Source organism: Myxocyprinus asiaticus, chromosome 13, assembly GCF_019703515.2.
Source record: "Myxocyprinus asiaticus isolate MX2 ecotype Aquarium Trade chromosome 13, UBuf_Myxa_2, whole genome shotgun sequence".
Lineage (NCBI taxonomy): Eukaryota > Metazoa > Chordata > Actinopteri > Cypriniformes > Catostomidae > Myxocyprinus > Myxocyprinus asiaticus.
Genome location: NC_059356.1, coordinates 10525967 through 10543222, shown reverse-complemented (window position 1 = coordinate 10543222; position 17256 = coordinate 10525967). Strand labels below are relative to the sequence as shown.

Genomic DNA, 17256 nt, shown 5'->3' with positions numbered 1-17256 from the left:
TGCAATGATAGACAACGCGACACTAAATTTCCTCTTAATAACTATACAAGCGCTGCCACCTAGCGGTGAGTCAGCGGTATAACTATTCTAATTCATTTTTGACCGGGAAAGTGTTCGGTGTTCTTTCAGCTGATTTCTACCTCCATCTAGTGGACATGCATGACAAGTGCCACTGATTACACGAGTACAAGACTAATATGGACTATTTTAGTTCCATGCAGGGGTGTAATAAGAATGGAAATGCACTTAATATGAGTACAGTGTCATTTTTGAAATTTGAAGTATTTAGCCGAAACAAACATGAGTGAAAGTAACACACATTTTTCCCATTTAATTGTAAATTTTTAGCTACATAAATAGGCAGATGAAGTCAAAAGACAAAGAAGATTTTCGCATTAAAGTAATTTTGATGCAAACTTTGTTGCAGCATATCATTTCTCCATACAAGATATTCCAATTCACCAGCAGCCATACATTATGTTCTGTGTCGTAACCCATATAGTTTCTTGTTCCATTAATCTGATTAGATCTGTATGAGGTTATATTAAACTCACACATTCACTAAAATGCCTAAACTGTCTGAAATTGAACTGACTGCATGCAGGCTTTTGGTTATGGATGGTTATTTGACTCATACATGAAATAAACACTTACAGTGAAACATAAATGAAGTAGATAATGTGAAACACAATAGCTGATCATTTCTTTTCTGCTCAAATCCAAACGAATATCATGTGACATTAAGAAAAATACAAATGGTGAGATTTTTAATTGATAGATTTGTATGAAAAGACCCCATGAAATCAAAATGGAAGTTTTGTGGCTTTTAGAGGCCATTGATATGCCATGTGCATTCCTAAAAGTAGACCAAATAAACATTTAGCAGATACACACATTTAAAATACAGTCTTTTTCTTTTAGGAAAATGTATTCATGACTCATCTTGTCCACATTTTCCCCCAACAAAATGCTCCCAAGAATAAACATGTCTCTAATTAGAGACTAATTAGGCATTATTGAATTTCATTTGTGTTGCAATACTAACAGTCTCCACAAACATGCTCTTATAAACTGATTTCATATAATAAGGCACTGATTTATTTTTTTCATCTGTTACAATGATTAAATGGTAATGTGATAAGTTAGGAATCTTTTTTAAGCATTCAAGTCATGCTGGCACAAAAAGGCTAATCATTTGATCAGTACTGTATGCAGTTTGTTGGTGTTCAGCTAAAATGCAGCAGTACAGTATCTGCATATGTTCTTGAATGCTCAGGAAGTACCTATGCTGGCATTTTAAATCATCTTGAATGTTTTTATAAAGTCCTGAATCAAAGTGTGAATTTAGCCGAATATTGCGTTCTTGAGAGATTAATAAAACCATAAATACATAATTGTTCCACTGTTCACCAAGCTGGCTTGCACCCTTGGGGCTGTTGACAAATGTACATTTTGTGAAGTTTCACTTCACTACACTCTTTTGCGTGTAAAATTAATTTTGATGCAAAAGTTAATCTGTACTAGACAAGAAAATGCACTGTCCTGCATAGTAATCTAGATCTTATGCTGGAAAATGTAATTAGGTGGAGCACAGCTACATATTGGTAATGACCTTTATGAATGATATGTAGATCCTAAAGGGCTAGACCAGAAGAGCTGTTGAATATAATGCAAGTCTCTTTATATGTTCCTGAGTGAAATTTCAGCTTTCTTGCAAATTTCCAAGGTCAGGCATTGCTGAAAGAGTTTTGTAATTTCAGAGGAAATGTGAAAAAGACTTTTCCCTTTGAAATGCAACCTGCTGTTTAACAATAGAAGATGAAAACGACATCAACATCTCAGTTTTGTTTACATGTCAGGTATTGCCTCACAGTGTGGCACAATCTGTTGCCTGGAGACAGCAGTTGGCCGTCTAATCTGTTCTAACCTGCGGAGCAGGTTTAGAATGGTCCATTTCAGCACTCCTCACATGAAAGACTCACCAGGATTTGGCTCCATCTTCTAAGAACAAGAACATATCTATTACATTCCATATACAGTACATTTTCCTAAAGTTCATTTACATTTTCAATTCAATTCAATTCTATTCTATTCTTAGTCTAATCTATTGTATTGTTCTATATTATTATGTTGTTCAGTTTCATCTGTTCTATTCTATTGTTCTATATTATTATGTTGTTCTATTCTATTCTATTCTATTCTTTTCTATTCTATATTATTATGTTGTTCTATTCTATTCTTTTCTATTTTCTATTATTATGTTGTTCTATTCTTTTCTTTTCTATTCTATATTATTATGTTGTTCTATTCTATTTTATTCTATTCCTTTCTATTCTATATTAGTATGTTGTTCTGTTCTATTCTATTCTATTTTTTCCTTTCTATTCTATATTATTATGTTGTTCTATTCTATTCTATTTTATTATATTCTTTTCTATTCTATTCTATTATTATGTTCTATTCTATTTTATTCTATTCTTTTCTATTCTATATTATGTTGTTCAGTTTCATCTGTTCTCTTCTATTGTTCTATATTATTATGTTGTTCTATTCTATTTTATTCTATTCTTTTCTATTCTATATTATTATGTTGTTCTATTCTATTTTATATTATTATGTTCTGTTCTATTCTATATTATAATGTTGTTCTATTCTATTTTATTCTATTCTTTTCTATTCTATATTATTATGTTGTTCTGTTCTATTCTATTATTTTCCTTTCTATTCTATTTTATTATGTTCTATTCTATTTTATTCTATTCCTTTCTATTCTATTCTATTTTATTCTCTTCTTTTCTATATTATTATGTTGGTATATTCTATTCTATATTATTATGTTCTATTCTATTCTATATTATTTTGTTGTTCTATTTTATATTATGTTCTATTCTATTCTATATTATTATGTTGTTCTATTCTATTCTATATTCTTATGTTCTATTCTATTCTATATTATTTTGTTGTTCTATTCTATTTTATATTATTATGTTCTATTCTATTCTATATTATTATGTTGTTCTATTCTATTTTATTATATTCTTTTCTATTCTATTCTATTATTATGTTCTATTCTATTTTATATTATTATGTTCTGTTCTATTCTATATTATAATGTTGTTCTATTCTATTTTATTCTATTCTTTTCTATTCTATATTATTATGTTGTTCTGTTCTATTCTATTATTTTCCTTTCTATTCTATATTATTATGTTCTATTCTATTTTATTCTATTCCTTTCTATTCTATTCTATTTTATTCTCTTCTTTTCTTTTCTATATTATTATGTTGGTATATTCTATTCTATATTATTATGTTCTATTCTATTCTATATTATTTTGTTGTTCTATTTTATATTATGTTCTATTCTATTCTATATTATTTTGTTGTTCTATTTTATATTATGTTCTATTCTATTCTATATTATTATGTTGTTCTATTCTATTCTATATTCTTATGTTCTATTCTATTCTATATTATTTTGTTGTTCTATTCTATTTTATATTATTATGTTCTATTCTATTCTATATTATTATGTTGGACTATTCTATTCTATTTTATTCTATTCCATTCTGTTCCATTCCTTTCCATTCCTTTTCTTTCTTTTCTTTTCTTTTCTGATCTTTTCTTTTCTTAGTATTATGTTGCTCAGTACTGTCTTTTTTTATTCTATTCTATATTATTATGTTGGACTATTATATTCTGTTCTGTTCCATTCCTTTCTTTCTTTTCTATAGTATTATGTTGTTCAGTTCTATTTTTTCTATTCTATTCTATTCTATTCTATTTATTTTCTATTCTGTTCTACATAATCATGTTGTTCTATTTTGAACCTGTTCAGTTCTATTCTTTTCTGTTCTATTTTGTTGTTTTGTTTTGAACCTGTTCTATTTTTTTCTATTCTATTGTTCTATATTATCATGTTGTTCTGTTCTGAACCTGTTCTATTCTATTTTTGTTCCATTCAGTACCTGTCTGCATTGGGCACTAAGTCCCTAGGGGGGCACCAGAATCTCCACCATCTGCCCTTACTCACATGTTATATGTTATTCAAGGACCTGGTATCAGTCACGGAACACAGTCGATTGCCTTGCGCTCCCACATTCTCACGGCCCTAGTTTAATTAATTTTATTATGTTGTTCTGTACTGAACCTGTTCAATTATATTATTTTCTATTCTATTTTGCTGTTTTGTTCTGAGCCTATTCTGTTCAATTCTATTCTGTTTGATCATGCTGTACTGTTGTAAACCTGTTCAATTCCATTCTATAATATTCTATTATTTACATATATGTGTAATGAAATAGAATCACTTCGAACCACATTTATGCAAAGCTTTTTTCAATCTTTCATCTCCTGTCATGCCGATTCGAAATGACATGAGGTTGAAAAAATGGTGAAAGAATTTTCATGTTTGTGTGAACTATCCCTTTAACTGATATTGAACCTGAAACACTCTGTAAATAAATGTAGAAAAAGTTCTACAACATAGCTTCATTTATTGCACACTTGTATCATTTTGCAAACAGGTCTTCACAGTAACAATGCCTAAGACAGAAAAGGAATTATTTGTATTTTCGCTCTGAAAACAGCCTCCTGGATCAACATACCATATTTATAGATATTTACATAGACACACTGAGAGAATGGGGGAAGTTTTGAGTCTGTTTGGCCAAAGAAGCCTTGACGATCCCGTAAACCCTTGAAGTCCAGTCCATGGGGAACGAAAAAGCCATTGTGTGAATAATCCCAAAACATTTCAGTTTCTCGAGCATTGCACAGAGATTCAGGCATATAGTCACATTTTACACAGAGCAGTCAGACTATCAAATCATCTATACAATGTCTGCGAGGAACAGGGACTTAATTTAAATCTTAAAAAAAAAAAAAAGAAAAAAAAAGAAGACCTAAAATCCCTCAACATTTCCTTACAAATGAACTCTTTCTTAATAAATAGCAATGCAAGCTTTCAACATGTAACAGATCGTTGACTATTTTGAAGTAGTTTCATTTAGGACAGAAACCAACATATATTTCTTTAAAAATATGATAGATGGCTATGAGTGAATAGGCGATTAGTGCTCCTAGTGAAAGGCAGAAAACATTTTTATACAGATCAATGTAAAAATAACCTCTGTTTGAAAGTTCAGTATACTGTATTTATGAGACTGGTGCTGAAAAATCAAGAAAACAGTTAAGAGCTGAAAAAGAAATTCAATGTTAATTAAATTAAAATCATATTATAAAATCGTCGGTCACCATAACACCTTGTCCTAACCTGGCATGAAATGACAATTTGTCAGCAACAATTTGTCTGACCCCAATGAAAGCAATGCCACAGCAGCCAATCTTTCATGTTTAAAGGAATAGTTTACCTAAAAATGAAAATTGTCACCATTTACTCACTCTAATGTTGTTCCAAACCAAAACCCTAAGAGTCATTCATTCAGGAATCAGACTACACTGGTCGCGCTATATGTTTCACATTGTAGATTTAAAATACCAGCTCAAAAGAGTTATTCGTTCAGGAATCGGACTACAATGGTCGTGCTTTATGTTTCGCGCTGTAGATTGAAATAAACCGGCTTATTAGAGTTCAGGAATCAGACTACACTGGTGGCACTGTATGTTTCATGCTGTAGATTCAAAAGAACCAGCTCATAAGAGTCATTTGCACTGTATGTTTAGTGCTGTAGATTTAAATGAACCAGCTCATAAGAGTCAACTGTTCGGGAATCTAACTACAATGGTCACACTGTGCGTTTAATACCATATATGTTTCAAAAGAACCGGCTCATTATAGTCACTCGTTCAGGGATCGGACTAGATTGGACGCAATATATGTTAAGCGCTGTAGGTTCAAATGAACGGCTCATAATAATAATTTGCACTGTTTATTGCGCCCTGTAGATTAAAATGAACTGGCTCATAAGAGTCATTCATTCAGGAATCGGACTACACTGGTCGTGCTGTGTTTCACTCTGCTGATTTAGTAGTAGGGTTGCAGTGCCACTGAATGGCAGAACAGGAAACACTGTCAGAGTGTTTTAGCACGGCGTCCCATTCACATGGAAGAATGTGCAATCAAGAAGCGTTAACGGAACTGAAAGTCATGAAAATCCTTCAGTTCTGGTATTTTTTAAAAATTTAACCAGTTCTAAATAAGAACCGGTTCTCAGTCCCCAACCCCAATGCTGACTGAGGCTAACATTTTATCTACGGTATCATCTATTACTGTGTCCCTCAGCAGAGGGAAAGTCATATGGGTTTGGAACAACATGAGGGTGAGTGATGACAGAATTTAGATTTTTGGGTGAACTGTTCCTCTAATGCTGCATTCACCTTGGAAAGTCGGAATTTCAAATGCTTGGAAGAGCTTTACTGTTTGTCGTTGTACTGCATAACACCTAATATTAGTTCCACTAAAAGTCCAATTCATTGTTTCATTCCCTCAAGCCTGTGCTCAAGCAACCACTGAAATCTCATCGAAGATGAGACTGAAGATACGTGCACTGTCAAGTAACACTAACAACATTATGACCTTTCACCAGCAGTTTGTTTTTACGGTTCTCATTAAGAAAGAGCAGGTGTATTCAGCATGGGGCCTTCGATGGGAAACCCAGCAGGAACGGAGCTCTCGAACAACCAATAAGCTTCATTCTCTCATTCTCCATAGAGTCCATAATAAATGCGTGCTTCACTTCTGAATAACCTTAAATGAAGGGTGCACTTCACCAGTGAATTACCTTAAATGAAACAAATGTACAGGATCTGACACAATGATTGAAGGTTTGATTGCACAATATGCATTTTAGATGATGGTTCTTTGATGTGGTTAGTTTGGATGGTGGGAAGTGCCATTAAACTGTGAATGTATGAAAGTGTTCTTGCACATGAGCACTGCAGTACAGTGATTAAAGCTTGTATGTGCCATTAGTACTAACACTATATTCATCTATTTCTCTGTTCTAGCTTGCTTCTAAATTTGATCCCTCTATAAAGAAGATATCTTCTGTACACTCGTTGACTTTTGGGGATAAATATGCAAAAATGCGATCAATTATTTCAGCAAACCTGTTAAACAAATCAAGGTGCAGCTAAGAAGACTGTACTGCAGCTCAGAGCTTTGAGCTTTGGTCACTCTGCAAAAACTCATTTTTGGGGGGGGGGGGGATTTACTTAAGAAGCAAAATTGCATATTAAAACTCGCTTTCAGAGAATTTATCTTGAATTCAGTAAATGTTTCTTACCCTATTGGCAAATAATTTCTAAATAAATCTAACTAAATTTATTTATATATATATATATATATATATATATATATATATATATATATATATATATATATATATATAGGTTTATAATTAAAATAAAGTAGCGATTAAAATAGCGATTCACACTGTGAATTTTGCGACAGGAGGTCAAAAGTTTTGCTGCTGAAATCGGTCTGTTTTAACAGAAGTTCAAACAACTGCCCCCAGTGGCCAAAGCTGGAAGTGTTGCTGAGGTGAAATTTCCAGGTGAAATTTTTGGGTGGCGACAAAAGCGAGTTGCATTTTTAGTTGTAAACTGGGGCGTAACTAAAGGGAGGGCAGGGTGGGAGGCCGCCATAGGGCCCGGGTTGAGAGGGGGCCTGCAACGGTTGACCAAAAAAACCCATAAAAATGACCACAGGCCCAAGGGGTGGTGAAAAATGACCAAGACCCCCCCCCCCCCCGCCCACAGTTTCTTTGCACTGGGGCCCACAAGACCTAAGTTACGCCACTGGTTATAAATGTAATACAGTAAACAGGAATACATATTACTGTATAACTGTACTCCCTAACCCAAACCCCCACCCTAAACGTAACCGTCAGTGGAAAATAAATGTAATTTTAGAGCAAAAATGCAACCTCTGATTGATTTGGGGGTTGATGGGGTTGATTTTAGGGTACATGAACATTTGAAAGCAGCATGTTTAAAAAAAAAAAACAATTTGCCAATGGGTAAGAATAATTAGAAGAAAAATAAAATTAAGAGTTATTCTCTAAAAACAAGTCTTATTATTGTTCTTAATTTTGCTTCTCATGTAAATTTAAGGATGTTTAGGGCCTATTTACACTTAGTCACCATGTGTACTCAGACTTGGCAAAGATTTATTTGCTTCTCAAAGTTTCAGGGATTTGATTGCTTTCCATCTCTAATGCATCATGGTGGGCATTTGCCCTTGTTCTTTTCATAATCTGTAAAAATATATGTGATATTTGTAGTGGAAAAAAGAAGACAAACATTGTGATCAAGACAATGAATTTTTGCAGTGCATCAAAAGACAATCAAACAAAATAAACAGCTTTATTGTCCCAGCGGTCCTCGGATGTCAAACACATAGCTGTGTCTCTGTACGTCTGTATAGCACATCTTCAGGTAGGGAGGCTCCTCAGAGGCATTGGTGGCAAGTCTAGGAATTCACTGAATTCAGAGAGTGTCTCAAGCACAAGCCTCGGTGGGGTTGGAGGCACATGGTGGGGGTTTGACCAGCGAGGGCCGAGGTTCAGGACTCACTACCTCCCTCTGTGTGCCTGGTGGTGGTGTGAGGAGGGCTGTGTGTCCAGGTCATCCTCCACCACTAATGAGAAGCCTTCTTTCTCCACGCAGTCGGCCAGCACCTTGAGCACCAGACGTAAGCGACGGTCCATGGCCTGCAGGTGTGGCTGGATGAGGATGGGGGTAAGCTGATCCTGCAGCAGAGATTCCCACATCAAAGAGCTCAGCTGGTACTCTTCTTTAGCCAACAGCTGCAGCCGCAGGTACGTCGACCTCTTCACTCTGAGAGAAAGAGAATGGTAATTGACAAAGTGGTAGAATTCTAATTAACAAACTATCTGTACTATATAGTATAGCAGATTAGCATTAAAGACCCCTGAAATAGCTTCCTATCTGTCACTCACTCAACGTTGTGTCGATGTAGTGACACTAGGGGTCACTCTTGGGAGCCTGAGACACCTCTGGTCTTTGATAAAAGGCCAATGAAAATTGGTGAGTGGTATTTGCATGCCACTCCCCTGGACATACAGGTATAAAAGGAGCTGGTATGCAACCACTCATTCAGATTTTCTCTTTGGAGCCGAACGGTCATGCTCACTGAGCTTTCCCACGACTGTTCATTCACCTCTGCTGGATCTGACGGCGCATTTCAGCAGCTTCTCCCCCCTCTGCACTGGTGCACTGCAGAGAATGCCCCTGGGCGCTTTGGCAGAATTAAAAGAGTATATTTATCTAAAAGAGTATATTTCTCTAAAAGAGCAGCACAAACGGAACGTCTTTTTAAAGACGCCTTTCCTTTGTGTGTTATTCCTGGTTGCGCTCATTATCTCTCGCTTTCTGACGGTCACGATCACTGTCTTTTGTGTCTGGGCACTGCACACGCGGAGACAGCGTTCGTGGAAGGGTCATGTACTCATTGTGAGAACACATCCATGGCAACAATGCGGTTTCTTACCTTCGTAAGAAAGCAAGCCACCCCAGAGGCTCCCCGCCTCGGTCCTTCTACCAGCGCGGCTAGCACTGGGGGTGATTTGGGGACCCCAATGGGACCACCTCGGCCGGGTATCCCCCATTGGACCTCCCATTCCTCAGCACGCTCGTCTGCCCCGATCGGGCTTCTGGATGAGTCTGCCGGCTCGTCTCATGGCGAGTTCAACCTCTTATTTGGAGCCCGCGAAGGTGATGAGCTCTCGAGCGCAGCATTGGAGACCGGGCTCATCCAGTCAGATGCAGAAGCCTCAGCTGGGCTCCTCCCTTTGGGTGCGGTCGCCCAGTCACAGGCTGATGCAGAGATGATGACATGCTTTCCCGGGCAGCCGCGAGCGTCGGGCTAGAGTCGAACCCTCTGCTCTCCCCTGAACCACATATCCGGTGTGCACGGCCGTTATCACGACCACCGTCCACCACTCTATTTGGCAGGTTTGGCGCTCCAGCGGCAGTCTCTCCGCCCCTGAGTGCCCAGCTGTGGCACAAATCTGCCCCCGATGTGACAGTCTCTATGGGTCATGAGGACAGGCCTCTTCCTCACCTGTCCCAGGCTGTTCCGGGGGTGGTCACAAGGAGCCAGGTAAGTACTTCGATGTCCCTGAACTCAGCACAGCCACAACACGGTGTGGCACCTCAGGCTCCGCTCCACCGTGAGGCCCCACCTGCCGGTAAGTCTGATGAGAATGTCCCTCTGGCCGAGATGAAGAAGGGGTTTTACAGCCCCTACTTCACTGTACCAAAAAAAGGCCAATCTTGGACCTGTGAGTACTGAACCGGGCTTTACACAGACTCCCGTCCTAGATGCTGATGCAAAGACACACTCTAGTGAGCGTCCGGCATCAAGATTGGTTCGCGGTGGTAGACCTGAAGGACGCGTACTTCCACGTCTCGATTCTACCTTGACACACACCCTTCCTGCGGTTTTCATTCGAGGGTCGGGCGTATCAGTACAAGGTCCTCCCTTTCGGTCTGTCCTTGTTCCCTCGTCCTTGTTCAACTCCCAGTAGTGTTCACAAACTATGTTCCCTGGTTGACTTCCTCCGAGCCCTGTGGCAGTCGAGTTTTTGGAGAGACTCACTGCTGGCCCTGTATACGTGCTAACTAAAAGCCCTGTTCTGGGGTAGGTGCTCCGCATGTGGAGGTTCCCTGTAGGTAACCCCATGCGATGTATATCTTCCGCTAATTCGTTTCCCTGTTGGCAAACTGCGTCTTCCTTGGGCAGAGGCCCCTCTGCTACAGTCTCCATGTTTGTAGTAACTCCTTCCCTGTTGGGTAGGACCTACCATGAGACTTCCCCACATGACATACTTCCGACATAGCTCTGCAAGACCATATGACGTATTCCCACTTAAATATCCCCCCTCTCTCTGGGTGAGGTGTGGTCTCTGCGGTGTCCTCCCCTTGGGAGGGACACCCCCCCTAGACCTGGTTGGCCCAATCAGATAATCCCCCTTTTTTTAGGGAGTGGAAAAAAAAGAAGGGGAAAAGAGGCCACGATTGGGCTAGCCTGTCTCTATCTTTTGGGTAGTCGACTTGTTCCCAAAGAGCCGTTTGACACTCATAACTATGTTGGGTGAGGTTATGTGTCAGCCTGATGCGCTGGCTATGAGGCACACAGTTGTCTGCCCGTCACACACCACCAGTTCACGTAGCACAGTTCAGCCAGTTGCGGCGTTTTGTATAGGGACCCCTAGTGTCACTACATCAACACAATGTTGAGTGAGTGACAGATAGGGAACGTCATGGTTACTTGTGTAACCTCCGTTCCATGATGGAGGGAACGGGATGTTGTGTCCCTCCTGCCACAATGCTGAACTACCCGTTGAAATGGCCGGGACCTTGTCTCGGCTCCTCAGCATAAAACCTGAATGAGTGGTTGCATACCAGCTCCTTTTTTTTTGGGACTCAAGATGGCGCCAAGTATGGCTGCTGCGTTGCGAGCTCTGACACAACATGGTAGTGCTTTGTTTGTTTTGTTTACAATTCTTATGTTTTTTGTCTTGGATGTTGTCTGCCTTATTGTCTACGGCAGACAAACACTTTTGGACATTAGTTCACAAATCGGACCACTCCTCCATTCTGCTTCTGCCCGCTTACAGGCAGAAACTGAAACAGGAAGCACCCACCCTCCGAACGTTCCAGTGCTGGTCGGACCAATCAGACTCTACGCTACAAGACTGTTTTGATCACACGGACTGGGAGATGTTCTGGTCTGCCTCTGATGATGACATCGAGCTTTACGCTAATAGCATAATGTGTTTCATCAGAAAGTGCATAAAGGACGTCGTTCCGACCAGAACAATATGGATCTATCCGAACCAGAAGCCATGGATTAATAGCGATGTTCGCACGGCACTTAATGTGCGGACCTCCGCTTTTAATTCCGGGAACGTGGAGGAGCATAAAAAAGCCAGTTATCAGATCAGCAAAACGTCAGTACAGGAACAAGATTTAAGGACAGTTTAACACCACCAACTCTAGAAGCATGTGGCAGGGAATTAATATCATCACAGACTTTAAAGGGAATAAAAACTCCGCCATGAACACCACTGCCTCTCTCCTGGATGAGCTAAATACTTTTTATGCTCGTTTTGAGGGAAATAACAACGCTCTTGCAGAGAGAGCTCTCGTGGCCGAAGCTACAGATGTTAGTTCACTCTCCGTCTCTGTAGCGGATGTAATCCGATCCTTCCGACGGGTGAATATCCGCAAAGCCGCGGGTCCAGACGGCATTCCGGGCTGCGTCATCAGAGCGTGCGCGAACCAACTGGCTGGTGTTTTTACGAACATTTTCAATCTTTCCCTCTCTTTGTCTGTAGTCCCCACATGCTTCAAAACATCCACCATTGTGCCTGTTCCAAAGCAATCCAAAATCACTTGTTTAAATGACTGGCGTCCTGTTGCTCTGACCCCCATCATCAGCAAATGCTTTGAGAGACTAATCAGAGATTACATCTGCTCTGTGCTGCCTCTCTCACTTGACCCATTGCAGTTTGCTTACCGCAACAACCGCTCTACTGATGATGCCATTGCATCTACAATACACACTGCTCTCTCCCACCAGGAAAAAAGAACACTTATGTGAGAATGCTGTTTGTAGACTACAGCTCAGCATTCAACACCATAGTGCCCTCCAAGCTTGATGAGAAACTCCAGGCTCTGGGCTTAAACAGCTCGCTGTGCAGCTGGATCCTGGACTTCCTGTCAAGCAGACGCCAGGTGGTTAGAATAGGCAGCAACATCTCCTCATCACTGACCCTCAACACTGGAACCCCACAGGGCTGTGTTCTCAGCCCACTCTTGTATTCTCTGTACACACATGACTGTGTGGCAACACATAGCTCCAATGCCATCATTAAGTTTGCTGATGACACGACGGTGGCAGGTCTGATCACTGACAATGATGAAACAGCCTACAGAGGTGAGGTGCACACACTGACACACTGGTGTCAGGAGCACAACCTCTCCCTCAACGTCAGTAAGACAAAGGAGCTTGTGGTGGACTTCAGAAGAAAAGACAGAGAACACAGTCCCATCACCATCAATGGAGCACCAGTGGAGAGAGTCAGCAGCTTCAAGTTCCTGGGTGTCCACATCACTGAGGAACTCACATGGTCCATCCACACTGAAGCCGTTGTGAAGAAGGCTCATCAGTGCCTCTTCTTCCTGAGATGGCTGAGGAAGTTTGGAATGGACCGCCACATCCTCACAAGGTTCTACACCTGCTCTGTAGAGAGCATCCTGACTGGCTGCATCTCCGCCTGGTACGGCAATAGCACCACCCACAACCACAAAGCACTGCAAAGGGTGGTGCGAACTGCCAGACACATCATCAGAGGTGAGCTTCCCTCCCTCCAGGACATATATACCAGGCGGTGTGTGAAAAAAGCTCGGAGGATCATCAGAGACTCCAGCCACCCGAACCATGGGCTGTTCTCACTGCTACCATCAGGCAGGCGGTATCGCAGAATCAGGACCCGCACCAGCCGACTTCATGATAGCTTCTTCCCCCAAGCAATCAGACTTTTGAACTCTTGATCTCCCATGATCAAAATACATAAGCACTGCACTTTATTACTCTTACACTTATATCTCACACTGGACTGTCATAAATTATATTATTATTATATTATATTCTCTCTTAACTTACTATCAACCGAAAGCCTGAATGTCAATACAGTACAAAACATCCTACTGTACATTCTATATATACTATATATACTTTTTTATTATATTGTGTGTATTGCATTCTGTGCAGTGTATGTTATTATTTGTATATTGTGTTGTGTGTAATTATGTGTATATTAGATTTTAAATTGTGTTGTGTAAATTTGATGTTTATTGTAGATTGGTATATGTCTCATCACTTTCACGACTGCTATATTGCTCGGAACTGTACCCAAGAATTTCACACACAATTGCACTTGCGTATATGGTTGTGTGACAGTAAAAATGATTTGATTTGATATGATTTGATTTATACACGTATGTCCGGGGGAGTGGCATGCAAATACCACTCACCAATTTTCATTGGCCTTTTATCAAAGACCAGAGGTGTCTCGGGCTCCCAAGAGTGACCCCTAGTGTCACTACATCGACACAATGTCTCGTTCCCTCCATCAGGGAACGGAGGTTACACAAGTAACCATGACGTTTTCTGTCCTGTTGGGATGTATTTCCTATTGAAACAGGAAGTTGGGATGGGACATATTGAAGAGGTCCTCCTTTTTAAAAAAATAGCCAATAGCCTTTAGTTACTGCACAGCTATGAACCTACTTATTAGTTGGTTGCAGGTGGTTTCAGGGGAGGGACATTCTCATCTGAGTGAGCATTTGATTGGACAACAATCTGTGTAGTGGAGCATGAGTCATCAGTTTTTTTAGGTCAGTATTTCCAGAAGAGAAAGACTTTTTAAAATGCATACTTTTATATATGTTTGTCAGCTAAAAGTATACAGGTATTTTGTAAAATTTTAGGGAGTGCAATAGCAAAGAAAAAAAAAAATGGACATGGACTAAAGGCAACAAAACTCTTTTGATTTCATGGGATTTTAATATGTCCCAAACCAATTTATTTTGAAAAAAGTGAGTCAAAGTGGCCATATGGCGAACTATTTCTGGTGGATTTCCTGAATATGCATTTGTGCTTGCGATTTGAGCTAATACAGTACATAATTATGAAACATTATTCATGCCACATTAAAATGTAATCATAAAAGAGGAACAACGTTATATGCAATACACTCATGACATTGCTTTTCATTAAGAACCAGTAACCACTATTAGAGGTCGACTGATAGTTTTGCCAATACCAATAACTAAGGTGGTGGAAAAGACCGATAACCGATTAATTGGCAGATAGTTTTTTTTAAATTGATTTATAGAGTGATAAAAAATTACTTATTATTTCCTTACTATGACGGGCACAGACATTGAGGCTACAAGAGTCCAAACTTATTAAAATCTCCAAAACTTTGTTGTGCAACCAAAATCCCAATAATAACCAAAAAAATTAAGATTTGGTGCATAACGTGGGACTTTTAACTATAAACAAAACCAAAATACACTGGGGACTCTTATTTTGAAATGACAGAGACGTTTCAATGCTCTATATGTAAGTATTTACCGAATTAAGCTTTTTGTAGCCTATATATTCACCAGATAAGGAGTTTTGTATATAAATATTTCACAAGATGAGGTTTATTGATGAGGAATAAAAAAGAGGAATAAATAATAATAATAGAAAAACGAACTATCTGCATAGATTTGTGCCGATAACCGATAGTTCCAAAAAGCAACTATCGGCACCGATTAATCGGTAAAACAAATATATCGGTATTCCTCTAATCATTATCCAATCACAGGCCTAGACAGAACTGTGGGTGTGGCCAAAGTTACAAGCTTTGCACAGACACTGGCAATCAATCACTGATTACAGTAATTTATGTTTAGCTTTTTATTATTTTCTGCTATATACGTGGCATTATTAAATTGTCATGACGTGTTTAATATTTAAAGCATTACTCAGTTGAATGCAATTTAGCAGAGCGGATTACATTTCAAGGTGTGAATATTCTTCCTTATGACATGAATTCAGCATTTTTTTCTGAAAAAACAAATCCACAAATTGCTATCCACATATTGTTTTTCAATAGACAGATAAGCAGCATGCAAAATAAGTAATGAAGGTTTTGCTTCATTTGCTCAATGTGGCACAATTTCCAAAAGTTGATAATGAAAAGCAATGTCATGAGTTTATTGCATTCAACATTGTTCCTGTGTATTACTGTAATTGCATTTCAATGTGGCATGAATTCTGTGCCATTTATAATGCCATGCAACCATTCTCAGTCATATTTTCTGTTGCAAAAATGGCAGACAATTGCAACGCCAAAGTTTCTTTAGCAAAACATTGGCAAATACTATGGTACATGAAATAGATAATCATTTAGAACCATGGTATTACCAGTGTACTGCCACAGATTTTTTTTTTAAAGGTTCTTTTAGATTGTTCTGGCAATAAACCATCTCTTCAAGGATAAAACAAATGTACATATACAAGAAAGTACATATACAAATATAAACATAATCAAGGATATAGTCAACAGACAAAGATTCACTATCAGAGGCATTTGGTCACAGCAAAAAGCAGGATGTGGTTATGTCGATGCTTTACTGAAGTACTGCACTGCAGTGACTCTCTCAGTTGGGAGGTTATTGCTTTGATTCAAGAAACATTTTAGTGTGTGTGTGAAGAAAGATGATATTACCTGCAGCACTGAGTCAAAGGGACCAAGATAGACATTTCATCATGAGAATGTTTTCCAAATCTGAGGGGTTAGGAAAAAACAATGATTAAATGTCTGATTCTCTTGGCTCATCTGAACACATGATTGTCATGAAATTAAATGTGGACCTGATGTTAAAACCCTCAAATTAGTACAATGTTCAGAGCAGTCTGAGAGATCACACACTAGTATAATGTGCAGTCTCTGAGGTGCAAATTAAACTTGCTTCTTTTCATCTATCTTCAACAGTTGTCATGGAACATAGCAGTGCTGAGAAACCAATTGGTCCATCTGTCCATACATTTGTTTTTTGTAAGATTGAAAGATTTCAAATTTTGGTTTCAAATTACCATGACTAATTACAATTGTATAATATGTTACACAGGTAACGAAAGAACAGAAATTGTAACAGTATTATTGAAAAATACAAAGTTGTCCCATATTACTTAATTACAGGATCTTTGTAACGTCTTAAATCCAACACTGCAACAGAGAACATTATACAATGAAACTCCAAGGAAAATGAAGTTATAAATAAATGTGAATTTTAGTCAGGGTTTAAATTAACTGACATTGTGAATCTCTGCTCTGAGTTTCTACAGGACTACACAGTGGCCTACTTTAGCAACAACTATAAAAAAAAAAAAAAAAAATGCCACTTCAGAGAAGAGAATGTCAGTTTCTGTGCAAGCACCTGTATGACTTCTGACTCTGAGACATGACAGCTATTAGTCTGACCTTCCTCTCCACATCTACATATTCACACCTCTTAAGACAGAAACATTCTGTTTCCATGGATTCAGTTTAAAAATTAATTGTCTGTGGAGTCATATGGAGGAGTCTGTGGAGTCTTACCCTCTGCCATTGTCCAAATGAATAATGAAAGTCTCATTTCCAAACTTCTCAAAAGTCTCGTAATGGTGACGATCCATATTTCCTGATAAATTACACACACACACAC

The 17256-nt window shown here is 38.7% G+C and overlaps 1 protein-coding gene across 2 annotated transcripts in view; it reads right to left on the bottom strand.

Annotated features, from left to right (window-relative positions):
* Positions 1-1877: 1877 nt before the first annotated feature.
* The window catches only part of LOC127450788 (extracellular serine/threonine protein kinase FAM20C-like), a 124821-nt gene continuing 109442 nt past the window's right edge, over positions 1878-17256 (bottom strand). Inside the window, exons 8-10 of one of the 2 annotated variants that reach the window (XM_051715144.1) lie at positions 17151-17232; positions 16278-16337; positions 1878-2001 (exon numbers count right to left, since the gene is read on the bottom strand). In XM_051715144.1, coding sequence (XP_051571104.1) covers positions 1956-2001; positions 16278-16337; positions 17151-17232 — 188 coding nt within the window. In that variant the 3' untranslated portion in view covers positions 1878-1955. Of the gene's footprint in view, positions 2002-7762; positions 8803-16277; positions 16338-17150; positions 17233-17256 lie in introns of those variants that run through there. The other variant, XM_051715143.1, reaches the window with a different exon arrangement.